General features: G+C 35.1%; 5 protein-coding genes across 8 annotated transcripts; 4 read left to right on the forward strand and 1 right to left on the reverse strand.

The window, feature by feature from the left end:
* The first annotated feature begins 1191 nt into the window (after positions 1 to 1191).
* LOC143452579 (heterogeneous nuclear ribonucleoprotein M-like) lies at positions 1192 to 2164 on the forward strand. Its single transcript, XM_076953611.1, has 3 exons — positions 1192 to 1770; positions 1849 to 1918; positions 2008 to 2164. Exons 1-3 carry the CDS (start codon positions 1600 to 1602, stop codon positions 2040 to 2042), a joined length of 276 nt encoding a protein of 91 aa, XP_076809726.1. The 5' UTR covers positions 1192 to 1599; the 3' UTR covers positions 2043 to 2164.
* A 2418-nt stretch (positions 2165 to 4582) lies between these two features.
* On the forward strand, positions 4583 to 5821 carry LOC143453033 (uncharacterized). The gene is made up of 3 exons (XM_076954184.1): positions 4583 to 5032; positions 5147 to 5367; positions 5501 to 5821. The coding sequence occupies exons 1-3, from the start codon at positions 4833 to 4835 to the stop codon at positions 5668 to 5670; spliced, it is 591 nt and encodes a 196-aa protein (XP_076810299.1). The 5' UTR covers positions 4583 to 4832; the 3' UTR covers positions 5671 to 5821.
* A 4082-nt stretch (positions 5822 to 9903) lies between these two features.
* Positions 9904 to 14011, forward strand: LOC143451878 (stAR-related lipid transfer protein 6-like). Of its 3 annotated transcripts, none has more exons than XM_076952639.1 (7): positions 9904 to 10299; positions 10824 to 10873; positions 11096 to 11231; positions 11329 to 11443; positions 11660 to 11686; positions 12442 to 12535; positions 12764 to 14011. In XM_076952639.1, the coding sequence occupies exons 1-7, from the start codon at positions 10207 to 10209 to the stop codon at positions 12915 to 12917; spliced, it is 669 nt and encodes a 222-aa protein (XP_076808754.1). In that variant the 5' UTR covers positions 9904 to 10206; the 3' UTR covers positions 12918 to 14011. The 3 variants fall into 3 exon arrangements, with proteins under 3 accessions (XP_076808754.1, XP_076808755.1, XP_076808756.1); XM_076952640.1 differs by having other exon boundaries at positions 11116 to 11231; XM_076952641.1 differs by having other exon boundaries at positions 12723 to 12862.
* Positions 14012 to 14603: 592 nt separating this feature from the next.
* Positions 14604 to 17206, forward strand: LOC143451877 (stAR-related lipid transfer protein 5-like). 2 transcript variants are annotated; one of them, XM_076952637.1, is made up of 8 exons: positions 14604 to 15250; positions 15340 to 15448; positions 15624 to 15673; positions 15744 to 15879; positions 16011 to 16137; positions 16381 to 16407; positions 16590 to 16683; positions 16878 to 17206. In XM_076952637.1, the coding sequence occupies exons 2-8, from the start codon at positions 15353 to 15355 to the stop codon at positions 17032 to 17034; spliced, it is 687 nt and encodes a 228-aa protein (XP_076808752.1). In that variant the 5' UTR covers positions 14604 to 15250; positions 15340 to 15352; the 3' UTR covers positions 17035 to 17206. The 2 variants fall into 2 exon arrangements, with proteins under 2 accessions (XP_076808752.1, XP_076808753.1); XM_076952638.1 differs by lacking the exon at positions 14604 to 15250 and having other exon boundaries at positions 15257 to 15448; positions 16870 to 17206.
* A 2296-nt stretch (positions 17207 to 19502) lies between these two features.
* On the reverse strand, positions 19503 to 26088 carry LOC143451876 (inositol hexakisphosphate kinase 3-like). The gene is made up of 6 exons (XM_076952636.1): positions 25870 to 26088; positions 24398 to 24524; positions 23718 to 23937; positions 21351 to 21634; positions 20929 to 21104; positions 19503 to 20703 (listed from the first exon to the last, which is right to left on the reverse strand). Exons 1-6 carry the CDS (start codon positions 25936 to 25938, stop codon positions 20137 to 20139), a joined length of 1443 nt encoding a protein of 480 aa, XP_076808751.1. The 5' UTR covers positions 25939 to 26088; the 3' UTR covers positions 19503 to 20136.
* Positions 26089 to 26723: the final 635 nt, after the last annotated feature.

The following is a 26723-nucleotide window of genomic DNA, read 5'->3' on the forward strand; positions in this document are numbered from 1 at the left end:
ATGAGAAACGTGGACTTCAATAGATTAACAATAATAATGTATATAATAGAGGTAACAAAAATACTCCAGTTGACTACAAACTGTGATAAAAGTACATCGACATGTATACTGTGGTTAGTTGGCTTGGCTGAAACGTAAAAAATTCCTTGTTCTTATAAGATTGTCTGCATGCCGGCCCGAATTCGGTCCGACAACTTTCACAAACTTAAGCTTGAACCAAAGCCCGAACAGAAAATCTCGGAACAACTTTTGTGACGAAAATAAGTCACGTGTTAATTAGTACTTTAATGTTTTACCGTTTTTATAATGCGATAGTTGTTTGCTTATGTCGGGTGTTGATTAATTGCTTCAGGGTGTTTTTGGTTTTAATTGATTAATTGTAATAATCATTATTTATCTCACGTTTTGCACCTTATCTTACCAGTAGTATGACACCTCACCTTTTGCAAGTTATAAAAGTCGTTGAGTATTTAATGAAATTGCTTTCTTTGGTTAAACTGTTGCTGCTGTTGTTCACCGAGGTTATGAGCAAAAGCATAAGAATTAAAATCTGCCGTTACAATGTAGTGGGCATTTTTGTTTTTGCCTCACTTCTGAGACAAAATTATGACATAATTTGAAAAGGAATTCTCCATATCAGCGCTTTCAACGGAAATTAGAAGAATTGAGTCGAGGACCGCCAATGTATTTCAATAAGATTGAATTATGGCAAAAATGAACGTTTATTAGAAGTTGTTAATTTACTTCTAAAATCCGCCTCACATCCACTTCTAATATCCCGGGTGGTTTTAATTTTCTAATCAGCCCCTGTTTCCATCTGACGTCTTTCTCTCACAAACATAACAGCTTGTCTGGTAATCGTAATGACCCAAATTTTTATTGTTAAATTAATTCCCATAAAGGTCGCAAACTAATCCGCATCGAATCGAACTAAGAATTACGATTTTCCGTAACACTCTGTGCCTGTGACATATGTCCTCATAGATGCGATCTCTCTAACATAATAACAAATGACCCAAATTTTTATTCTCTAATTAAAAACTCCCATGTAGGTCGCAGATTAATCCGCATCGATTAACTTTTTATAAGATTCCTAATCTGATTTGCGTCTTTTCTTTTAGATGTGATTTTCTGTATAGTGCTGATATATAAATACGCTCACTAGTATGGAGCGCAGCAGAAGCCTGACAGAATAGCGGAATGTGCGGAAAATAAAACGTTTTGGCGTGGTACAAAGTAATTAAACGCAGTTCGTCTCAAACTTGCTAAAGAATTTTGTCAAGTGCCTCCAGTAGTTCTCTTGTTAATTCTCGAAAATGTGAATTAGTTGTAGGTGAAGTTATTTTTCAAGTGTGTTAGTTATGAAATCAAGTTACTACCAATGTTGCGAAAGTCACGATAGTTGACCGATTGGGGTTGAGCAGTGCATCCCTAAAATAAATTGAAATAACTTTATTTTATATAATTTAAATATGCTCGGTATCGGTACACAACTTCAGGATTTTGTGGGAAGAGAAATTCAATTGCATCGTACTGAGGTGTAGCTTATTTTTATACTACATTTCAAACCGACTACTGTACGGTAAAAGTAGAACAAAAATGTCTCAGATTTTATTGCGTAACATTAAATTTGGAACAAAATGGTATGAAATAAGGGACTACTGCGAACGATATGGCGACGTGCGATGGGTGGAAGTCTTATTCAATTCGAAATCAAAGATGTTAGGATGGGCGTTGGTTTCATTCATTGATAAAGAAGCGGGAGAACGGGTAGGAGCAATTTATTCAATGCTTTCACATTTTAGCAATTGCTGCATTTGTTAACTGATGTTGCTTAACTTTTTCAAGGCGGCTACAGACCTTCACGAAGTCAAGTGGAAAGGTCGATATTTGAAAGCAGCCAATGTGACTGGTCCACGTAAGTTTTCCTCTTACATTTGATTTCTTTTCATTTCATTTGTATTGTTTTCAATTTTTGTCTACAGTTTGATTTTTATTCTATAACAGCAAAGGTCACGAGATGGGTCGTGGATAAAAAGTAGCGTTGCTCATCGGTGGATTTTTCTTGTCGAAATGTTGCTTCTCTGCTTTTTAGATTTTGTTCCGTTTTATTTTAAAATTTTACTTTTTACTTTTGTAAGAAAAATAAAACTATTGTTTTGAATTGTAGTAAGTTACATGGACAGGAAGTACCAGGCTAACCTACCTTTAGTAGGAAGTAGTAAGCAAATTTTAAGACGAAATCTTTCAACTTTACCGCTATGTGAAGTGAGAAAGTAGTCATTACCTTGATGCCTGTTAGGTTCCAATACCATTCGCTGAATAAGCTTCCAGATACTAAAAGCCGTACGTGGTTTGCCCACGAGTCAAATTGTTCAAATGAATTTTGTAAATTATTGAAACAACTTTAAGAAATACGCCTAAAAAACATAATCAAAGCATGCTTATTGTGCCTCCATAATGAACACAACTGGTGCACAACTGAGTATGGCATGATGAGGAAACTTACAGAAAATTTACAAGCTAGGCTACCCTCCATCATCGTCCCCTCTGAAAACGGGCGGACATCGATGGTACGATGCAATGCATTCCTTCTATCAAGGATCGCATCGGAGGACTTCTACACAACAAGGACAGTAACTGAGTGTGATAATGTTTAAATGAAATTGTTTTTATATTCATGAAACTATTAGTTCATTCATTTTATTTTATGTGATTTCCTTCTTTCCTAATTGGCACACCACCTAATGAGGAAACAGTAGGCTTAACTTTAATTTCCTGCATTTGCTATTCCCTTTACGTTTGTGTGGTACTGGTGTCATTAGTAGTATAGTCTTGACACCCTAGGACTCTTGTTCCATAGCGCCACCAGGCGTACAAGAAAAGAATGTGTGACGTCATAGTTTTCGTTTCATAGCGCGGTAAACTTGTTATAGGTTTGAGAATTGAAATCATTATATCAACAAAGCAAGCAAAGCATATGTGACTATTGTTGTTACATACAATGTGAACAGTGACATTTGTACATTATGATGTTATAACGTTAGGGTGTAAGCAGTTGTCTCGTAAATGTTTATAGCAGGGGTGAGCAAACTTGTTTAACATCGATAATGAATGATGTTGGATATTACAATTCAGCTAGAGCAAACTATATATATATTTATATATTATAGGTTACATAGGGAAATGTCAATGTAATATTTGTGATAAACAATTTACTATACATTCTAACTTATAAGTTAAAAAGACACAGAAAAACTCTCTGTAAACTGTGTGATAAAATCTACAAACGAAAAGATGATTACCAAAACCATTATTGAAATAAACATACTGGTAATCAGTTGGGGGTAGAAAATGCCTTTGTTAAAATGTCAGTCGAATATTTAACAATCCTATTCCATACAATGTCAAGTCTAGTGTATATTCCAGTGACGGTGAACCAGCACCTGAACCAACATCGAGAAGTTCTCAAAATCCAGAAGCAAGTGATGAACTGTACGTTTCTTTTAAAATATATGTCATAACCACGTTATGGGCTGTGTGATACATAGGGATGAAATTTCGTGTGATGATCTTATCGAAATGGAAAGAAAAATTGGAAAATGTGAGCGATGGCATTCTGAATTAGGTTTTATGGATGAAGAAAACTACTCACAAAACGAGAACACGCATAAATGTTTACATTGATAGAGTAAAGAAATCATATCTTTTACAGTTCCAAGAAAATTATACTTCAACAAAAACGTCTCAGGAGAAATAGGAAACGTTGTAAATTTTGTGCGTGGACCTTTACAAAGTGAGTACGCAATAAACTTTATGGATGAAATATCATTTTCAATATATACTATATATATTAGTTTAAGAGATTTGAAAAAACATATGAGACGCTCACACCAATCCCGTGAAGTACCCAGACCCCAGATTCCTCGCTCTAAAATAGTTGTGGTGGATGGCGATACAATCCCAGAGGATATTCCTGAAGATTACAAGTAAAAATAAAACATGGTTGATTTTAAATAACGATTCATGACAGAAGTTTATTTTATTTTTGAAGGGATATCTATCAAAGGAATTGGCAAGCATTACGAACTCATTTTCATATCGGTAATAGGGTTCAAGACCATTACACGATTCATATTCCCGACCAAAGCATGATCGATCAAGGTCTCGAACCATTATGGCCATACTTTCGTGAAAATATTTTCCAGAGACAACGACAAGCTTTCAAAATCCAAGTGTCATTCGGATTCATACTGCGATATGAAGGAAGTGAAAAAGACAACTCACCAGTACTATATCGTTACTTTCATCTGGATAGTCACTCAAATTATTTGTATTTAGGCCCTCAAACCATCCGCGATCGAACCGAATTCGATCAATTCCTTATCGATATACAACGGAAGAATATCAGACAATGGTCGGATAGATTAAAATTTGAAAACGCATGAGTCGTAGGATCTGTCTGTAATGTCGAATTTTACATCAATCCACTTCGGTAAATTCCGATTGGTATACCCATAGTATTACCGGAATTTATTGTTTCAAATAAAGGTCTGTGTTGCCTACACCTTGGGAGAAACGGACCGTTTCAAGAAAATTTATGTTTCTTACGATGTGTGGTATTACATCGACAAAAGCTGCGAGGTATCGCGAAAAAAAGGAAAAATGTAAATCCTTCGAAAGTCAAATTACGTAAAATATGTATGGAATTATTCGGTACTCAAAATTTTGATTTTTTTCCCGATGTCACAATTCATGACTTGAATTTACTCGAAAAGAAACTCAAGACAAACATCAATGTGTACCAACTGGATGAGTGATACGTGGCCACCATGATACGGCGAGGTCTCAATCAATTTGAACATACACTGAACCTGAACCTATTTCGTCAACATTTTAACTACATACACAACTTTAATAAGTATGCTAATATTTTTCAATGTAAAAATACCTCTTGTCAAGCTTTGTTCCAGAACAGTTACGAATTAAGACGTCATTCATCACTGCAAAACATTAACCGAAGTCTTTCCCGGTAAAATCGCTCAACCACAGACAAATGTATTTACAAAACTGGAACTTTTGATTCGGAGGACAAACTCTTCTATTACCGCGCTGTATTTGACTATGAATCTTCGTTCTCAACCAGTTCACTCCCAAAATCCGGTCCCAGGACTATATTTTTGAATCGTCACGTTGCTATGGCGGTGGGGGTGCAAACCAACGTTCCAGGTTTTTCGGAATTTCAATGTTCTATAGGTGAACTGGAACAGATTGTCCAGCAAAAGCTAGAATATTTCGAAAAAGCCTTTGCCGAGGCCTATCAATTGTTGAAAAGGAAATTTTCATTTGTTTACGAGTTTTTGGAAGGTCGATTGATTGATCTCGAGGACGACAAGCGGAAAAAACATCCACTGGGAAAGTTACTGGTCGAATTCGATGCCTATCTAAACTGTCTTCCTGTGTGTACGTTTAACGGTGGGAGGTATGATATCCTCCTTAGTGATGAAACCATTCATAAAAGTACTCACGTCCTATTCCAAGATACAGTTCGACGTGAAAAAAGGAAATAATTGTATGTGTCTTGTGACGGAATCGTTAAAGTTTCTAGACATTAGCAATTATCTTCCGGCCGGTACAAGTTACTCTGCATATCACAACAAAGACCAGTAACTGAGTGTGATAAAGTTTAAATGAAATTGTTTTTATATTCATGAAATTGTTGACCAAAGAAACTGTTAGTTTATTCATTTCATTTTATGCGATTTCCTTCTTTCCTAATTGGCACACCACCTAAAGGGGAAACAGTAGGCTTAACTTTAATTTCCTGTAATTGCTATTCCCTTTACGTTTGTGTGGTACTGGTGTCATTCGATTGTACTAGCGGACGTTTGTGCACGCTCTGTGTAAGCGGATATAGAATCGCATCAATCTATTACATAGTGTCAGAATAAACCGTCTTCTTCATGGAGAAAAGTACAACGACTACTGTACGTAAAAGTTGGAACAAAAATGTCTCAGATTTTATTGCGTAACATTAAATTTGGAACAAAATGGTATGAAATAAGGGACTACTGCGAACGATATGGCGACGTGAGATGGGTGGAAGTTTTATTCAATTCGAAATCAAAGATGTTAGGATGGGCGTTGGTTTCATTCCTCAATGAAGATATGGAGGCTTTCAGGCAAGTCCCTGAGAACAAAACAGATAACATTGAACTAGGCCTACCCACCACCGACTACATGTGCTTAAAGCTTCCAGTTACAAACTTTCAACTAAAAGCCTGATGTGGTTTGTCCGCGAGCCCAAAGTATTCAATGGAATTTTGTCAGTTTCTGAAACAACTCAAAAATATGTGTAGGCAACCCAACTATCAACTACAGACTCAACTCACAAGCCAAGCTGCTTTCATTAGTCATCCTGTTTGGGAATGAACGGTTATTGACGAACCGATGCAGTTAACTTGTCCTATCAACAGTTTACACTAAACAAGATAGAATGTACCGAAACTAGTAAGGCCCACAGCCTCAGTGGTTTCTTGCACAGCAAAGTGGAGAAAAAAGCTTATATGCATGGAAAGAAAAAACAATTATGATACAAAAAAACCTAAATCATGTATTCCAAGACTTGGATTAAAAGTTGAAGTTAACTCGGAACTAGATCTTCCCCATACAGGATTTGCAATGATTGTGACGAAAACATACGTTCTATCCGGTGAAGTAAACAACATTTTCTGCAGTAAAACCCACCGGCCTCAGTTCTCTTGACTCGTAAAGATTTGCGTAAAGCACGGCTTTGTTAGGCATTCCAGTTAAATGGGTTCCAATCCCACACATAAATGTATATAATACAAAATTGTATCCTAATGAATTGCAATTCCATTTGCGGTTATAAACTGCTGTGTTTCGTGTGCATTTTGTACTCTTTTTCAAAGGTGCAACTCTTATGCAGGCAGTGCGTTCCGCTACCTTTCACCCAAATACAGCAACAATACAAGAATCGACCCGAGAACAGCTTGTGCGGTTTAGAGCACGGGGCATGTCATGAAAACGGTGATCTACTGCAATATCAGTAGGGATCTCAATGCGGAGCAACTAAGTGTCCATTTTGCCTACAACTTGTCTGTGTCAGAAAAGTTGGGATGTGTTCTTCCCAGTCAATACGAAGGTACAGTAAACCAGTTCGCATATAAATGTTAAAGTGGTATCAGGGCAATCGACGCCAGTAATCAACTCGTGGTGTTTCGTTGGCCTGCTCCACTAGATCTACTTCACACATTGATTCCCTTAGTTGTCCAACAGGAAACAGCACAAAGCGACAAATCGAACAGGATGCCCGATTTTCTCTGCTCTATAAAAGCAGTGGTCCGAATTTTACTTCACTGACCTTCATTCTGTAATCCAGTAATGAACGTCGGCGTGGCCAGCTGCTGAGCTGCGCTGAATTTTTGTGACGTCATAATTGATTGAGTTTTACTCTGGTTCGTTGTGTGCGTCGTCCCTGCAGCGTAACTCCATGCAAGGTAGTTCAGTCCCAAAGATTCCAAAGGCAAAAAGCGCCTGATTTGTAACTATTGGCCTCAAGTTAAGTTTTATTTGAAAAGTGCGAAGTTTTGTTTCCATTGTTGCGCAATATATTTCGTTTCAAAGTTGTTCGGGTGTGAAGTAATCCAGTTTTTTTTTTATCCCGGTTTTTCTGGACCTTGCTGATAGTTGTAATTTTATTTTTCCTAAAGTACTCGTAGCTATATTTTGATGTCCCTTTAGGCAAAATGCATTTTTTGAGCGTCTGCAATGTGTTTATTAACTTATAACGTTTTCTTATGTGATATTACTTCCTCATTCAATCGGATTGGCGGATTTCAGTTTAATACACTCTATGAAAAGCTGGTTATTATCATTTGCATCAATGAATTGATTGTACTCCGTGATGCCATTGTTAGCTAAGAGGAAAATGTAGAAAATCTTTTTTATATTTGACGAGCTTATTAAAGTATAGTGGTTATTTCGATGGTTAAGCAGCTGAATCTCTTCCGAATCCAACAAACGCCGAAACATAAATCTGAGCCCTTAAGGAGTGTAGAGGCATAATATTCGATTTTTTGTAACTTTGTTGGAAGATTGACTGTAGATCGTATAAAACACGAAAACGTTCGTTAACTAAGTTGGAATATTTTTAGTTATTTCCACGAGGATTACTAATGGATATCAATTAGCATTTTAATCCATTTTACTTTTAATGCGAGCATGTATGATTCTATTTTGATCATATTTGCTCCGCTTTCGCTATAGCCCAAACACAGAGTTTCACGTTTAATTCTTTCCTATTTGCATCCCATACAAAGCGATACAACGATAGATTAAATTTCTTGATGATGGTCAACGAAGCAAAGTCAATTTTAAGAATCTATTTATTCTTTGTACATGCAAAAATCTAACACCGCGTCCCTCAACGAGTCGTAAAATTGGCCTATTTTGAGAGCGTAACATCTCACCACCTGCTGTCGCACTTTTTATCAGACAACAATAGAAGGACACAGATTTTCATTTTCTTTGTTTTTTGTTAATTTTTTTGGTTGAGTATTTTTTGTATTTAAAAATATTTTGTGTTTTGATACGTGGCGTTTTGCTGGAGCCAACATCTTGAGATTCCCCTTTTTTCTGACGATTTACTTGGCCTTAGGAGGAGGTTACGTTTGAGTCTCATATTTACTGGGTTAAGGTTAGATAGTGTAGGGTGTAAATTTTTTATCACGTTAAAGATTAAGGTCATGACATCATGAATTGTTGGTTTATTTTTGTTGAAGTGTTTTAAACACTCAAACACGCATTTTTAAGTCTTTTTATGGGGATTTTCCCCAGATGTTGATTTTTTCTGAGGTCACTTCGTTTTCACGTCACAAAATGATGACCTCTTAATTTGATATCTTTATGATGGTTGTGCGCTTGTAAACTAGACCCGAAAGTACAAATACGGTAAACGTCAATTGCGCGAGTCAGTGAAGTGAAACGTATGCTAATTTTTCTAAAGTGTAAATTAACCTAAAAGTAATCCCTTCTGACCCAAACTCTCACCCCTAATGAATTGTGATTAAATCAGATGAAAAATAAATTTGGTCCCATCATTAACTCTGCTACAACACCACATTGGTTTATTTTCAACATCAAAATCGAGCATGGGCGAAAGCCTGCCAATCACAGTCACCGTATTGTCATTTAGCAACTTCAGTAAACGAACGTCGGTGAAATAGTCACTTTGGTGGATATTTAAAGCCAGCTGGTAACTGTAGTTGTTTTTTGGGTAGATGAACTGTTTTATACAATACAATTTCAACTATATATATTCTATATAAGGCTTGGTTAGCAACCGTGTTTTATATTTTAACGTTATTTTGATCATGTTTAGTGGTTTATGAACGGTGGAACTCAACATAGTTACGTTAATAGCCTAATTTGGCATTTATGCACATGCTGTTTCTTACATGTATCTACTGACTATTACTTTAATTCCACGATGTCTGGACCTCAAATATTAACTGGCATAGCAAGAGCAATTACTGGAAATTTAAGGGAAATTGCAATAGCAAGGCCAAATCTGATGAATGTTTCCACAATTGACTTCAGTTTCTCACCCTGGAATAAAAACTCAAGCTCAACAAAGTTTATGTGGAGAAGATTGTGTGGGGAGAAATGCAGGAAAACAAATCGTTTTTGTGCAATAAAAACCAACGTTTTACATGAAGACACAGAACCCCTTGTCGAGGTGACATTTTTTGACGGAGAAAAATTGTGCCTTCACGGAGCATACCTGAAATATAATGAAATGATGTATCACTTCAATAACTTATGCAATGAAAAGGATAAATTAAAATCAGATGCCCCAACGGCACTGTTTTGAAATGGTGTGTGTTCTGGTTTATCTGGCTTGGCAGATAGGTTTGATCACAACAATAAAACATTTTGTGTATTTCGCTTTCCAACTATTTTTGTTTCAATTTTTTGTAAGTCTATTGTGTCAACTTAAATTTTAAATTGCTCTGGCAATAGGCCTATATATGAAATATCTTTTTGAGACAAAAAAGCATGTTGCAGTGTGTATTGCTTAAATAATAGTCTTATAACGGTAATAATTTGTGTTTTAGTTAATATTCTTTTTTACAAAAGAATAAAAGTTGTGTCTTAGTTAAAAACGGTGTGTAAAGTGTGAAAATGCAAAATTATGAACTCAAAGCAGAAAATCTTGAGAAAGATGCACTACGTTTGTTGAAAGTCAGCAAAGACTGGAAGTATTTTAAATCGCAGGTGAATAATATTTCATATATCATAATATTTTATTCTTGATGAGTTGTCTATGAAAATCAAAGGAAGAATGAGAACCTGTTTTACTTCTAAATGAATAAAGACAAATCAGAAAAGTAATAATTGATAGATAGCAACTCTACTGTATGTCTAATTGCAAATTTATATGGTAAAATTTTTTGTATAATGTATTGCTTTTTTGTATATTGTGCCCTGTGTTTATACACAATGATTTCTGTATAAACAGTAACCTGTAGATAGCTATCAATTAGTCATTTTAACACGATGTATATATATATCAAGGTAGAGTTAGTTTGGATATCAATAATATTTATACACTCCAGGTTCAAAATTTTGTACATAGATTAGATAACAAAAATTGCCTTGGTTAAACGGTTAACCAATATATCCATATGATCCTGCCCTATATCAAGGCTACCTGATAACAATAGATCCAATGTGCCAACTGTTATTTCTCCTATCACGAGGGTAATATACTGATGTTTTTGTTGATATTTATTCTGCAGAATGGCGTGGATATGTTTTACAAGTCTTCACCTTGTTTCAATGGAAATATGTAAGCGAAGTATTTGTATTTAGTAATATATTTTGTCAAAGTCTATGTGTTCTTTTGTCTATGTTTTACTGTTTCTGTATAAACAGTAACATACATGGTAACATAAAACATAGTAACATACATAGACAAACATACATACGCAATTGTAACAATTTTAGCAGGGAATGGCACTAGTCATGTTATCTTGTTTTATTCGTGCGCCATTATTTGATGACACTTAAGGTACAAATTTGTAACTGAAGTTGATGCGCCATGTGATGAAGTTTACAGCGTGATGAAACCTCCCACTAACTCCAAGGACCGGCTAGCCTGGGACAAAAGCATTAAAAGTTATGAGTGCCTTCATGTTGCCAATGAGGTGATAAACCAATAAGCTCATATAGAAAGTTGCATTTTACAGCAGTTCCTAGGGATATAGCCAGTTAAGGTGGTGGGTTGATGTTATTTTGATTTAGGGTATCATCATTGGCCGAATAACCACATTTCCTGTTGCTTTCGGAATGGTGTCACCACGGGAATTTATTGATGTGTATTATTTTAAGACCTACGAAGACGATGAAGGAAATCCAGGTATAATAACATCACGATGTTGAAAACCTGATCATTCCGTTATTTGGATCAGCTTTGTCCACCGTTGACTATTTTATTCGTTATTTTTGAAAAATCATAAGTCAATTCTAAATTCTGAGTCGTAGTTTGAGAATATATTTCACATTCATTGCAAGCGGTCATTTACCCATGTCATGTAATTACAGTTTCTTCCCATTCATTAAAATGTATTTTCAGATTATGGAAAAGTTTGCTGGATATTCGGTGAGTGTTTTGTACTTTGTAAGTTTAACTATCAGTAATGATTCATTTTATGTCCTGGCGATGGTGCACACAAAAATAATGTCTTTAAAAAGGTATCACAAGCCAGTGCATGGAATAACAAAATTAAACTCAGAATATTTATGGTAATAAAAAGCATTATAATAAAAAGGATGTTATCAGATTTTTTAAAAGTACCAAGCCAGTAAACCCAACTAACTAAAACTTCTGTTTGTTAGCTAACTACTGTTGTGGTGTGATATAATAATTTTTATCCTCGGACTGAGGAAAGGAACTTAAACCGGTACAACTTAAACCCCGCAATGATTCGTTATCACTCAAGCTCTGATTACCGAACTAGTCTATGTGCCAGTAGCTATTGTCACACATTTTTGAATTTTTTTTTTTTTTTATCAAATTGACCGAATTTAGAATGGTCCACTAGCACCAGGTCCACGGAACAAGAGCAAGTGCAGTTAATGCCTTGCCCAAGTGCATTACAATTGGTAGCGTCACTGGGTATCAAAAACTGCAACTTTATTGCAAAACCAGTGCTATCGAGATATCGGGACGACTTCATGCGCAGTATAACCTATAACTGTTTATGTAGTGTGTAATTTTTTAAGTAGTATTTAACATGTTGCAGGAAGTGTAACCTGTATTACAAAGTTATGGTGCGAGTAAATACTGTAAAAAACTTATTACAGATTAGCACAAATGTTTAGAATTGTTCTTTAACGGAATATCATTTTTTACAGCTGAGAGCATTGAATATCCTGGTTACCCAATAACAAAACAATTCGTGAGAGCTGCCAATTTTCCCGCCGGTTATTCTGTTGCAGAAAACAAGAGGTTTGTTTATCATTTAAAGTACATGCAAAAAATGCCAAATGTGCAAGTCAAATGTTAAAGTACATACCAGAAGCAAATGGAATAGTAAACCTTTGATATTTAATACTGAAGCCTGTCGAACTGTCTGAATGTAATGTTTCAGACAGTAGTTAAATTTACCAGTACTTATTCGGCTTCTTTTTGACAGCATCTTTTCTTTTGGATATTAAATGATTTCAACACTTTTAGAAACCCAAGTAAAAGCATTATGGAGTTATACGTCAATACGGACATAGGTGGTATGCTTCCTCGATCAATAATTGAGGCCGCCTTGCCATCACAACAGGTCTCGTATATCAAAAGCATCAAAACAGAAGTGAAAAGAAGAATGGGTAGAAAATAAAACTTTGAATTTTGCAATTATGATCTGTAATTCTGCAGTATTTTTTTAGGAGAAATTGATTGTGCAATTATGATCTGTAATTCTGCAGTATTTTTTTAGGAGAAATTGATTATAGTCAATCTACATGTTTCTTTTGTTTTTGTTTTTACGTTCTATGTGTAATTGGTGTTTGGTATGATAATTTTAATCATTACCCTTGGACAGAGAATAGTCTATGCACGACTTAAACTCGGCAATGATTCCTCATCGCTGAAGCCCCGGTTTCTGGGATAGCCTGTTCTGTTTATGTGTTTGTTCCAATCATTGTTTGATCTGATTTTGTTGGTAAACAGTAATTGAGCACTTCCATTAGCGTTTTTAGAGGAGATTTATAGGGTCTTGGCCCCTTCACAAACCCAACTTTTTTGCCCATAGGCCTTTTTACATATTCATTCTTTTTCATTTATCGCATTTCCTTGTTTGCGACTTCTACTTATCAGTGATAATTAATCTATTGAAAGAAATATATGATAGTGGGATATACGGCACCCGCATTTCAAAATCGTTGTGTACATTCTTACAAGTTGTAGGCCTACACGCCGCTTCAAAATTGTACACCAGTATTTGGCAGCTATTGTTTGTATAAATATGAGAATATGCCCCCTCCCAATGCATTCCTAAAGGATTTTGTGCATCTTCATGCTACCTCGTCTATTTTACTGTAATGTTTAGCTTAAATTCGTAAACCAAGACTTAAATGAATGCAATTATTGTCGTTTGTGATTGTTGTAAGCTGTACATCATAAGGTTTTAATTTCCTCATCCAAGTTTTTCTAGTGGTTTCATGTTATTATTTCTTAAGTATTACTTTCTGAAATTCACTGATTTTGTACAGGTTGTGATAAATGTTTAAAGAGCTTCGCATTTGCATATTTCTAGTGTTAATGCGAAATGGTAAAGTTCATGTCTATGCTATTATTTAAGTTTTAAATTCTTTTAAACCTGCAGTTTTTGTGTTGAAGGGTATTCCATACTTTTTTATGATCACTGCTCAGATTTGTTGGAGTAGTTTTCTATTTTAATTTACTAAGATTAATAAAACAAGATAAGAAATATGTTGAAGTTTTGTTTGTGATTACGACCTCAAAGATGCATCTATATCAAGTTAAATGCTAATCATTGACTCCACAATGCCATATTGAATTCCTCTTTCATTATTAGATTTCCATAGATCACTTATGCGGGACATCCCCTATTTAGAACCGTTTAAATTGTTATATAATCTAGAGAATGTGGAGGCATAGCTCTAGTCAGGTTAAAGTTTGCGCAATAATGTTTTGTTAAATGTTATTTTGGAATAATAAAACGTAAATTTGCTGACAACTGGTTTTCATTAATTCACCGTACACAAATCATGCGTTTGAAGTTATTTTTTAAAGTTTTTCGTTAACATAACTTAATTTTTATTACACATATTAAACTAAACCTTTCAACTAAAATCTATATAAAATTTAACATCAATTTGGTTATATCTTAATTAACTAAAATTACTTTTTTGCATGCCCTCTCTCTTAATCTAACCGCATCGTTTTAACAACAGCTGCATGACTTTCATAAGTTGAAATAGGCACTTCCTTTAATTATGGTCTCTACAGTTTGACAGTAAAAGCTGAAACGCATAAAGTAGTTCAACGATCTTTTGACCTTTGTACCCTAGGCTTAGTGCAGTTGCTTGATCGTCTGTTGTGCTCAAACAGTGTCATTGACTTGCAGTTGTTTCAAGGTTGTCAGCATACTTTTCACAATAAGTTTACTTCATAGTTTATTTCCGTGTTTAGGCCAGGTCTGTAGGCAGATAGGCTATACCTATAATTGAACTTAACGTTCATTTTCGTCATTAAATTACCCCCAAAACTTTCCAATTCCCCATATTACTCTTGTTTCTTCCTCAGATTAATGTTGTTACTTTCGCACTTTCCCGCTCTTACGCAGATTAGTATTGCCTAATTTTAGTTGCTTAAGGTTTATTTGAAGTAAAATTTAGATTAGGCCAGAAGATAAATTTAGGTTAGATTTAGATTGCTATGTAATAATATTTAAGTTAAGTTAACTGAAGAAACTGTGAAAAACTCAAGAAACTGTGAAAACTAGCTCAGAAAGCACTATTTTTTCTGATGAAATGCTGTAGTGACAGCTGATTAATTATAAATGCCCTTTTGTGCGTTAAAGTAATTTTAGTTGCAGCCCATGTATTGGATCAAATATCAGTGTTTACTTGAATAACCTGTAGGCTAAACTCGTAAACGCCTAACATGACCTTGCAATAATATTTTGGACAAAGCTATCGCATACAGGTACCCTGTTGTTTTGTATATTTTTCATATTGTAGGCTATGTTTCAATAGGATTATCACCATTTCAAACTGTGATAAATTGAACTATAGTAACCGATAGTACATGATGGAAACTTACAGCTCCAAAGTAAAGCAACTTGTGAAAGAAGTTCTGAATATACAAAGGAATAAAACTGGATGGACATTTTGGAAAAATGAAGTTTGTGTTTTTGTTAAAATACTCTTGTCGATCATCAGTAGAATAAATTATAATCTATTACGATCAACATTTACTGCTAACTATAGTAGGCTAGTGTAGGCTTACATTGTGTTTATACCTGCAGACATTATCAGGTCCTCAAAAGCTTTTTACCTTATTAGTTCCTGTTTTGCAGAATGCAGTTGATATATATTACAAACCCTCATCTTATTTCAATGGAAATATGTAAGTCAGAATCCTTACTCGCATTTTTATGTGGAAATATAAGATGTAAAACTTGGTGTAATTTTTCAAGGTATAAATTTGTTACTGAAATTGATGGCCCCCATGATATGGTTTATGATGTTATGAAACCACCTTCTTCACCAGAAATTAGCATGGAATGGGACAAAAGTATACAGAGCTATGAGCTGATTAAAACTATTTCTACGGTTTGTTGAAAATTGCTCATTTTTTGGAAAGAAGTTGCGCTATTTTATTTGTTGTCAGTGAGATTCATGTTTTTGATTCACTGTTTAAACCTAATTTATAGGTTTCAAAAGGTCTGCAAAATTTTTTACAGGATGTGTTTATCGGGCGGGTAACAACATTTCCAGCTGTTTTAGGTTTAATATCAGCACGAGAGTTTTTGAATCTTTATGTTCTCAAAACCTTTTCAGACTTTTCAGAATCTACTCAGATTAATTCAAGTAAGCTTATTAAATATATATTATATATTTTTGTTTTATAGATATGTCTTTTCTTGCATTTTTATGCCTGCCATAGACTAGTTGCTTGGTAGTCTGTTTATGATTTCTGTGAATTCATGTTTAATGTTAACTGACTACCTTTGTTATAAAGTTCTTTGTTGTTTTAAGTGCGCACAGTTTTTACGAATTCTTGTGAACGGTTTGTCAGAATCTTGTAACCTGTTATTAATCCTGTTATTTTAGAATATGGAAAAGTTAGTTGGATATTTGGTAAGTTGAAGTTGTTAATGGTATAGATTTTGACCTTACTCCACATTCTGTATTTCATAAATCGTCTAAAGTGGTTTTTAATATATTATTGTTACTTTTACATGCAACTATTAACTGTTAATGTTAAAATTATTTCGACTAAAAGTTCATATTTATTTTGAAATTGTGGTAACCTCTTGTAGCTGAAAGCATTGCACTGCCCGAAAGTCCAGAAACTAAAGATTATGTCAGGGTCGCTAATTATCCTGGTGGATTCGCAATTGTGGAAAATAAAAAGTATGCATTATCTGTATGTTTATATGTTTAATAAGTATATGCATTTATATTGTAAATAGTACAATAACCATCTGTACCATATATTGTGAAAGACTTTGCTTGGCCTTTCTAGGACATGGTAAGGAAGGACCCATGACGCTTGTAAGAACTTTGTGTTGACCTTATCATAGTTTAAAACCACCAAAGTATTTCAGAAACCCCTCAAAAAGCATGGTAGAAACGTTCATCAACTGTGACATAGGTGGCATGTTGCCTCGTTCCTTGATTGAGGCAGCTCTTCCATCCCAACAAATCCTCTACATACAGGGAGTCAAAGCTGAAGTGAAAAAACGGATGAATCAAAGAAAATGAACGTTTTTTGCCTAGGATTGATTGGCTTCTTTTTGGTTTTTATCTTAGTTTGAATTTGCAATTTACTTATGCCGCTTAATTTTACTTTTAGAAAAGTTACCTGTTTTTCATCTGCCTATTTTTGATTTTTTTTGCTGCTGTAGGTTACATTACAACCAAAAATTTGACTGTTGCTTTTATGTGACATAAGATTTTTGCTGCTAAATTACGATCAATTTCCATAGTTTCATTTACACCCAGCCGTTTGCTTACGCTCTCATTTAAAAGGAACTGATAACTTATCATGAAAAAAGGTAAAACTCCATTACAATGAATCCAACATAAGATTGAAAAACATTAATCTGCCCCTGTGACCAAACTTACATCCAACTATGATACAGTCCCACACTTTAAACGCTCCATTTCAGAGTAGTGTTACTTAACACAATGAAGTGGATGAGGGTTGTTTAACTTCTCATCATGATAAAGCTTAGAAACACATCAACGCATTCCTCTAGAACAGCGGTTCCCAAACTTTTCTAAAAATTTTGCCTGGTGGACCCTTTGCAATTATTTTGATATTTCGCCGCCCAATAAAAATCAAAGAATGTTATAGGAAAAATGCAAAAACCTCACCAATGAAAGAAAAAGCAAAACGTACTGTACGTAAAAACGAATATTCAGCTTTTGTCTCGCTTGGTTGTCTTTTTTTCCACTGACTCTGAGAGTCAATTCGCAAAAATGGAACTCTGTTTAGAGCAGCGGTTTTCAAACTTTTTCATACAGCGACCCATTTTGCAACCCAGTATGATCAAACGGCCTCCTTCCAAAATTTGCAGCTCAACATAGGCCTATGTGATGCTGTTTTGCGTTCACAAACGCAAAAAAATAGCTCTCGTAACGCCTAGAAAAATAGCTAATGACCCCCAGGTTGAAAACCACTGATTTAGACTGCTGCTTAACACGTGACAGTGTGGGTGTCGTTCTTCTGGTGCAGTGGTTCCCAACCTTTTTTGGTGTCGGGGCCGAATTTCAAACTTCATAGTACGTATGGAGCCGCATGAAAACACTCAAGAAATTAGAACGAAAATTTTAAAGTATGTAGCAACACTAACAAGAAAAATAAAACAAATCAATTTAATGTCCAACTTGGCATTGGCTTTGAGCTTTAACAACTTTGTCAAAGCGAGGCGCAATTGTGGTTTAGGATTCAGGAGGCCGTTTATGATTCACAATAAGTGGTCAATGGGCCATTCACAACAGTATAAAGTAGGTTACAAGGTGTAACTGTATGATGTAAAATGAAAAGTTTGTAAACAATTTTGACCTAACGCTATAAATTTAGACCAATTTTTGACTTTTTTTGACAAGTCAAAAAATAATCGCCCTAATTATTACAAATAGATTTTTTATTTTTTTGTTGGATTTTCAGGGCTCATTGAGAGCCGCGGTTGGGAACCACTGTTCTGGTGTGTATGTTTTTATGAAATAGAATCTTGTTGATTTTCGTAAAAGCGCTATTTTGACCACTGTTAAGCATATCTATGCAAATAGGTATAGGCCTAATTACTAAGGTACCTGTACCGAATAAGGCCCGGTCCCTAATAAGGCCCATTGCTCATATTTCGCAAACCCGTGCAAATAAACGAAAGATTTTGTCCCTACATAAAAACTAATATAAATTCATGATGGTTTACCAGATTTCATCCTTGTCACGTGATCAACCGATTCGCTAGAGCACAACAAAAATTTGATATTTGCAGTTAAGGTGGTTTTGTTAATTTAGAAAAAAAGTAAGTGAGAATTTGGCCGGTTAAATGAACTGTTGTCAGCCGGCTGAAGTTTTCATGTAACAAACAACTTAGTATTGAAAAGGATAATGCACTTTTTTTTGCTAAAATTTTTCTGATGATAAAAATGTGACATTTTTTTCGTGGATGCCACATGCGCCTAATAAGGCCCATATAAGATGCTTGGCTAATTGATGTCCAGACTTCAAGAGTGGTTCCAGTCATCAGTTGGCAAATTGTTGCAGTTACTTTGATGCGCCTAGTGGAATCTTTTTAAATGCTTGTACAACTTAAAATGTGAAATTTCTTATAATGTTATATGTTGTCTATTACTATGTTTTGAATCAAAATACTCACAAAATTGGTGGGCCTTATTAGGAGCCTATGCTCCTAATAAGGCCCATTTTTTGGAATTTTTAATTTCTTTATAAAAATTTTTTGGGGGGTTGTCAGGTATTGTGGTTTTAATATGTTGTAGTCATATACCCTCACTAATAGAATACGATTTTTCAGTCTATTCTCATTTATGGTTCTTGAGTTATTTTCAAAAAAGTGTTAGGTGGGCCTTATTCGGTACAGGTACCTTATACGCTAAACCACACAAGCGACTGGTCCGAAAAAGTCTTCCAATGTCTCAAATATTTTTGTTATCAATAACCTTAATGTAAATGACATATATGCAAAAAAAAATTATTTAAAAAATCTTGAATTTAAGTTCAAGCGTTTTTAGCCGAATTTTGTATCATTTCGGTGCAAGTAAATTTATTGGTGCAAAGTTACGTGAAATCAAATAAGTAAGCACACTGGCATGCAGCTTGATAAAACAACGTAAATGCGTGATTTTATGCTTTAATTAAATAATCAATTAAAAGAAAAGAAGAGAAAATTATAAAAACATGAAGTGCTTATTATGCAAAGTGACAAAAATGCTCCAATTGGCAAAAGAACATAAGATTAATAGAAACACAAGCGACGTAATTAAAAGCACAGCAAATAAATGACCTAAGTGCAGTTTTATGCCGAACATCAATGAGAGTTGCTGATTAATTTTGTATATCGTTGCCTAAAAATGTTTAATATTACAATGTAAACCAAAATGTAATTCTTTTAAAGAAATAGCAAAAACACTTAGAAAAAAACACACAAAAAATATTACAAATATCAGAAAAAATTTATTTATATTACACGGGATGCATAGATCCTTTACTTTCCTGAACGCTAGAAAAAATTGATGTTTACTATGAAGAATTATCAAATTACCAACTACTAAAAATCTTTCCACCTGAAAAAGTTTACTAAACTTATACGGGTTGTATGGATCGCTTTTATCGCATTAGGTTGCGTTCCTTTCAATATTCTCTAAAACAGAAACCAAGTTGTCTAAAGCGTAAAGACAGTCTTTATCGGGACCAGAATATACTACTTCGTCTCCCAGAAAACCGTCAAAGGTGCTGTGTGCAAAATCAATCATATGAACTCCAACTTCACCGTGAGTGGCATTGTTTTTGTTGTTGTTGCTGTAATTAGTCCTTGAATCTGTGCATTCACTTTCATCGTTTGTTTTCCCGCTAGTTAACGCACCTGAACCACCGTTCTCGCGGGACGTCACGCTTTCAAGATCACGCAATGGCCGACTAGTGACCACGGATTCTTTCAAACCATCTCTCGCGCCTTCGTATGTTATTAAAACGGAACTGGCATGAAATCTGAATGTTTCCTGATATTCGAGCTCCTTTCGAAGCGCCACCAGACGTTCCACTATTGGGGGAATCACCTCAGTCACGATTCTCTGTCCGTTGTGAAGGAACTGGCGAAGCGTGTCTTTGAACCCGTTGGTGGTCAAACCACGTCCGTAGTACTTGTCCCGGCAGAGATACTGGCCTGTGTTGACCTGGTACACCTACTCGAGAAAAGGAGTGGTCAGGTCGACACTGCTAAAACAACACTTGGACAAAATCGATACATCAAGGCTTTTCGAAACTAAGCTTACATAAACGTAATTTGCAATCTGACTTTAATGAACAATACAGCGCTGTTTTCCGACTTTGCTCTAAACGAACTTTTATATTCAATCCTTGCTATGATGTCTTTAACCTTTTTCATATTATAGGTCAACATGAAGCACCTGCATTCCAGCCATGCGTATCCCAATGGTCCCGGTGCTGCTATTCTTCACAAGATGAATGTGTTTATCTTTCTTCTCCTGCGAGCATCCATGACGGTCCAGTTGAGTTCCTATCTTCAGATCAAGGATGCTGGGAAAGTGATAACCGGAAGTGACGTCTTCCAGTAGGAGATAAGCTGTCAAGACAGTTGCAAATTTATGATCGGTCAATCTGATTCTTAATTGCGTTAGAATTTCAAAAATTGGTCCATTAAAATCTTCCAACGTGTATACAACAGGAAATGTTTTAGATATTATGTCATATGAAAAGAAATAATAGTAGTTCTTTTAAAGTGACTACATATAGGCTATAGCCTAATGCGTGGATACTATAAGCAGACTCTCTATATTAACATAGTCCATTGCATTAAATGTTTACAAACCTTTCAAGCAACAACCGTTATCGATCGCTCCATTCTTAGCCTTCAAAATTGGCTCGTCGTCATCTCGAATCTCATTTTGTAGAACACCCAAGTCAATTTCTTTCCGCAAGCTGTCGCCCTTGAGTGTGCGGTTGATCTCGCGGTAATGCTGGCGAAGTGCCCATGGATTGTGGCCGACCGCTTCAGTGACCGCCTCTTGATCTTTGTCTACTGTCCACGCGTGGCTAGTAAAACCGTTGCTTGTGACGTAATTGACTCTTTCTAAGCCTTTGAACAAAGTTTGTCTGAAACGCAAAAAATAAGACTTATGTTGTATTCAACTATTCAGGGCTCTCAAAATAAGTAACGTCACATAGTTATTTTAGTGAAATGGACGCACTTGAACTAAAATCTTCAACGAAATAAACGGAGCAAAATAATTTCTTTATCTTTGAAACTAAAGGGCATTAACCCAGTATTCACACAGTTGTAAAATTCCAAGCGAAACTTGCTTTTACCATTAAGGAAGCAATTGAGTAAGCCAAATATTGACATAACCAGTGTAAATATGAAAGGAAGGCGGATATTAGACGTCCTACGCATGCTACAGAATACGAAAGCAAATGAAAAACTAGAGGTGTTGGTTGTTTTCAACAAAAAAGACAAGTATGCTTTGAACAGGGCTGTATATTAGCAGTCAACGGTTCAACATACTTTGATGAACATACTTTCGCTTTTGTAGCGTATTCTGTGGTGAAAATTTACTTTCTGAAATTGCAAAATGCCGAAAACGATTTATTTATCAACATTTTACACGTCAAGTGGACGACATTTGTTTTCTACCACGACCACGTGATGTTATTTTAAAAACTTCAATCCATATTTTTAATGTTCAAATTATACAAACAATGCATAAAGTTGAATCAGAAATCATTTCAATTTTCGATAATATTTTACCTTGAAATGTCAGCATAATGTCATGATATAAAACGTGTCTAAATACAGCTGAAATGTCTATGCCTATGGTTTGAAAGTGAATGTAGTTTTTAAAGGAAATATTTTGCACTTTTTTATTGTCAAGTTTACCTATTTTTTGAACTTTTGTAATAATGTAATAGCCAAACACGCTATTACAACTCAAAAATATATATAGAAGACCCTTTCTTATACAATTTTTCGGTAAATATCTAAACTATAAGCATGACTTGCGCTTAACCTAGAAACAAATTATATAACTTAAAAGTTTTGAAATGTTATTCTGTTTTTTATAGGGAATTTCTTACTTACACTAAAACAATGTTTACTAAATCATAAACACACTAAATTCGCTATTATATAATAATAATAATATTATTATATAATTATTAGGGCAACCAGTTTTTTGACCTAAAAAGTTTAAATTTTGACCTTAAAATTTGCAAATTTTAACCTTATTTTGACCTAAAAAGTTTAAATTTTGACCTTATTTTGAAAAATGCTATACTGATAGTCTCTACACTGTCTACAGCAGGGATGTCCAACCTTTTATTATAGTGGGCCGCATTGTCACTTGAAATAATTCAATGGGCCGCAGAACCTATTAAATTTCAAGAAAAATGGATACATAAAGAGCTGACTGGTACATTTTAATTAGGCTAAGATTCAAAATTTATACTACTTCGAGTGAAAAAGACTAGCGGGCCGCACAAAAATCTCAGGTGGGCCGCAGGTTGGACATCCCTGGTCTACAGCAACTTTCTAATCTAAAGCTGAATTTAAAATTGACAAAACGCTTTTCTAGTGTTGACTTTTTTTCGTTTCTGCGTATTAAGATTGACAACTTGCAGTTTCAAATGCAATGCCTTCACATCGTGACGTAACCAGACGCGCTGAAAGGCCTTCCCTCTCTTTGTGGCTTTGGTTCTACGTATAATTTGGGGCACTGGAATTGTTTGCGGTACAAGAAAAGAGAAAAACGGAAGAATAATATTACAAAATGGTTACAAAATTACAAGTTTAATAGATTTTGACCTAAAAAGAAGACCTAAAGAAACAATTTGACCGTATTTTGACCTAACGTAACCTTTTGACTTTATTTGACCTAATAACTTCTATACCACACGTCGTACAAAGCTGAAATTTGTTTTGTACTTGTTTGATAGCATTCTGAGCAGGTTAAAAAAAATTGACCATATTGACTTTTGGTTGCCCTATTAATTATATATTATATTATATAATAATATTATATAATATCATTATAAGACAGTCAAATCGGCGACTCAAATTTAGCGTATACAAACCAATTATCACCTTTATATAGCATATTGGGCAAGAGTCAATTTATGCTAAAAATACTTTAGAGACATACTTGTTCAGTAGTAGTAATAAAATGTTTATGTATAAACTTACTCAAAAACTCTTTGGTTCTTCGGTGAATCTTCGCACCCTGGTTGATGTTGTATTCGTCCGTTTTGCTGCCGATTTTTGTTGCAAATTTGATCAGAATTCTCGTCTCGTTTTGTTTCAATCAGACCAGAACTTACAAGTGTTGAATTAATATTCGATAAAGGCCATATATCGGATGATTTGAAAAGGTGCAAGTCTTCTTCCAATTTTCCCAACAGAATGCCTATAGAGAGTATATAGAAAAACAGCTTTAAGAATATTGCAATGGATCCAAGACGAAGAACTGTGTAGTTAAAGATAACGCACTTTTTGTTTTAAAGAGTATGACCTTGTAAGTATGACCTTATATGACCTTTAAAGAGTAGGCTACCTGCGTATGCCTGCCTTTTTAACAGTAGGCTACACACAAAAAATGAAAACTAACTTAAGGACTGTATTTGCGATTGGATTTGTTTTTAGTGACTAATATTCCCTTGGCGTCAATCTTGGCAAAAATAAGAAAACATACTAAGCCGTATAATAATCTTTTATGCTCATTTAATCTCAAAAGCTGCGATCTCATACAACCACTTTTTACGGTTTAATAAAACGTTGTTAATAATGTCTCGATTATAACGCCATAAAACCATGACAATGACAAAAAATTTCAAACAAAAACAGCGTCTATAAACCAGTGGTCTCACCTTTTAAACGCGGCGTAAACCGTTGCAAAGACTGTGGCATCTGTTTGTAGAAATTCCACTCGCGTTTTGATAAGCTTTTGCATAAGGTTTTGGCGTCAAGAGATAACATATGTGCCCGACCGCTAACCTGTGAACAGGAGAATGTCACAATATTTTTAAGTAGGCTTGCGTCACTACTGTATTATCTAATACTAAAATTTCCAGATAACTACGACAGCACATGGAATTATCTTTTCAAAAAAATAAGCAGATGTTGGAAAATTACGTATTTCGGGTAGATTATTGTCAGTCATGAGAAATATTTTATGAAACGTTCCAGGCTACTGGCGCGCTATTATATAATATAAAACACAATAAAAACCACAAAGTCAATCCTTAACCACACAAACTCAAACATAGTGATTTAAGGAGAAAAATAACATCAGAACTTTCGTAAGAATATGCATGGGTCGAAAGCGAAATTGTATCAAATCAAATTGCAAAAAAGCTGCACAGATAAGTTCGTTATCAAGACGTAGCTTCATACATCAATTAATAATTAATCCATGGCTACTGCTACTGCGTCAATGCGTTCAGTTTTTGATATAAAGAAGTTATATTGAACTGTCTTTTACTTAAGTTAAGTTAAGGAAAGTTAAGATTCGGTCTAAGCAGAAATTATCTCAGTTGTAGCTTGTACATTCTATTTAGCTGTTATGCTAGTTTTAAATACATAACATTATTCGGTTATTGTTGCTTGGCTAGGCTGGCTAGGCTAACCAAAGCAAAATTTTTAGAACCTTCCACCCAAAACTTCGTATAAAGCCTAAATGTATGTTTAGTAGGTTGTGTTTGTAACAAGAAGGCACCGTTAATCCAGTGAAGTTATAGACTGGTTTTGCGCTTGCAAAAATCCAGTTAATCTTGATTTCTTAACACTTTACTAGCGTTAACAGCAAAAACCGCTAAATTTTTAGTTACGTTTGCTTGCCAATACCTTGTTAATCTCTCGTTACGCTCGAGGAGGGCTTGGAATATGCTACAAAGCGATTTTTTTGAACTCATTAAGAAAATCAATGAGAATTTCCCCGACCACCTCAAAGCTATGGGCTTCGCACTGAATACACCCGGCGGTGATTCATTAGCCGAGTAAGCAATCGACAACCCATTGTTTCCTTTTGGTTCAGATTTAAAAATATTCCGAGTCATTATCCCGCAAAGTTGCATTTCAAGCAGTTTTGCGGAGGAATATTATTACACAGGTATTATCGTTGTTCAGTATTTTGACAGTAACGGTTTTGTCGTGGTGCAATTGGCCTTTTAAATCCTCTGGAACGTCATAACAAACGTTGCTTATACTGACGTTTTCTTCGTACAAAGCGAAATCCTTTGTGGTTGACACGGAATACGTTTTTCTGATATGCATTGTGCATAAACCATGCCTCGGTCGACCGGGAAATTTAAAATGTGGCATTTGCCGTTTGATTATTTACCTGGTGAACAAAAGGTTCCAAGATCCTGGCTTCTGAAACGACTTTCATCAAAGGTTTCTCGGTATCCATGGTAACAGCAAACCGGAAGTATTTTTCAAGATTAAAATTTCTGGGTCAGAACATTTCTGCTTCAGAAATAAAACGCACAACGTTCTGTCAAGCTATCAAACTTACATTTTGATAGTATAACCTTTCTAACTCTGTCAAAAGCAGCAAGACATAAACTTAATTTGTGTGTTCCTCAAATCGATTCTACGCAAGCTGAAAAATTAAACCTTTGACGATCGATTGTGCTAATACCGCTTCTATCGATACAAAATGCCTTCGAGGAGTTTAAACAAGCCCGGAAATTCACAACATTGTATAAAAGCTTTTTCATTATGACCCGCCGTCCTTTGCTTAGACAATACCATGCCTTATTCAAATCCCGTTTCTGGAATTTCTAATTTACGGAGCTTGACGCACTTTAGCTGGCCTAAAGGACTTTAACCTTGTCATTGAAACATAACGTCACAGATAAGGGTATTTCGTCATAAAGGACGCCCGTTTGGAATTTGAAGGGTTGATGAGCACACTTTGCACATTCCTAATGTTGTTAACAGCACCAAAGCGGATTTATAGATTAAAGATTTTTAACAGGTTTTTAACCGTAATCTTCTACCTATACCTCTGCCGCTAACGTCGTTTATTAAAACAACTACTCGTAGCATATTTCTTTCGCAAACAAAAGACAAGGGTCCACTTTATCGCTCGCAAGCTGCCTAGTGATAGCGCTCTATTACTCATTAACTTGTAACGTTTATCGGCCCGTTACTCCTACGTAGATGTCAGAAACAAATTTACAAAATCAGAAC

This window comes from Clavelina lepadiformis, chromosome 4, assembly GCF_947623445.1.
Source record: "Clavelina lepadiformis chromosome 4, kaClaLepa1.1, whole genome shotgun sequence".
NCBI classification, from domain to species: Eukaryota; Metazoa; Chordata; class Ascidiacea; order Aplousobranchia; family Clavelinidae; genus Clavelina; species Clavelina lepadiformis.

Bases quoted from the DNA above. Each gene is read 5' to 3' on its own strand.
- LOC143451878 (XM_076952639.1), top strand. From the start codon at position 10,207: ATGCAAAATTATGAACTCAAAGCAGAAAATCTTGAGAAAGATGCACTA. The intron at 11,444-11,659 runs GTATAATAACAT...ATGTATTTTCAG, and splicing joins AGACGATGAAGGAAATCCAG to ATTATGGAAAAGTTTGCTGG. The intron at 12,536-12,763 runs GTTTGTTTATCA...CAACACTTTTAG, and splicing joins TCTGTTGCAGAAAACAAGAG to AAACCCAAGTAAAAGCATTA.
- LOC143451876 (XM_076952636.1), bottom strand. From the start codon at position 25,938: ATGGATACCGAGAAACCTTTGATGAAAGTCGTTTCAGAAGCCAGGATC. The intron at 24,525-25,869 runs GTAAATAATCAA...TCCTGTTCACAG, and splicing joins TGGAACCTTTTGTTCACCAG to GTTAGCGGTCGGGCACATAT. The intron at 20,704-20,928 runs GTGCTTCATGTT...TTTCTCGAGTAG, and splicing joins TACGCATGGCTGGAATGCAG to GTGTACCAGGTCAACACAGG.
- LOC143451877 (XM_076952637.1), top strand. From the start codon at position 15,353: ATGATGGAAACTTACAGCTCCAAAGTAAAGCAACTTGTGAAAGAAGTT. The intron at 16,408-16,589 runs GTAAGTTGAAGT...AACCTCTTGTAG, and splicing joins AAAAGTTAGTTGGATATTTG to CTGAAAGCATTGCACTGCCC. The intron at 16,684-16,877 runs GTATGCATTATC...AAAGTATTTCAG, and splicing joins GCAATTGTGGAAAATAAAAA to AAACCCCTCAAAAAGCATGG.
- LOC143453033 (XM_076954184.1), top strand. From the start codon at position 4,833: ATGATACGGCGAGGTCTCAATCAATTTGAACATACACTGAACCTGAAC. The intron at 5,033-5,146 runs GTAAAATCGCTC...GTTCTCAACCAG, and splicing joins ATTAACCGAAGTCTTTCCCG to TTCACTCCCAAAATCCGGTC. The intron at 5,368-5,500 runs GTCGATTGATTG...TATCCTCCTTAG, and splicing joins TGTTTACGAGTTTTTGGAAG to TGATGAAACCATTCATAAAA.
- LOC143452579 (XM_076953611.1), top strand. From the start codon at position 1,600: ATGTCTCAGATTTTATTGCGTAACATTAAATTTGGAACAAAATGGTAT. The intron at 1,771-1,848 runs GTAGGAGCAATT...AACTTTTTCAAG, and splicing joins ATAAAGAAGCGGGAGAACGG to GCGGCTACAGACCTTCACGA. The intron at 1,919-2,007 runs GTAAGTTTTCCT...ATTCTATAACAG, and splicing joins AGCCAATGTGACTGGTCCAC to CAAAGGTCACGAGATGGGTC.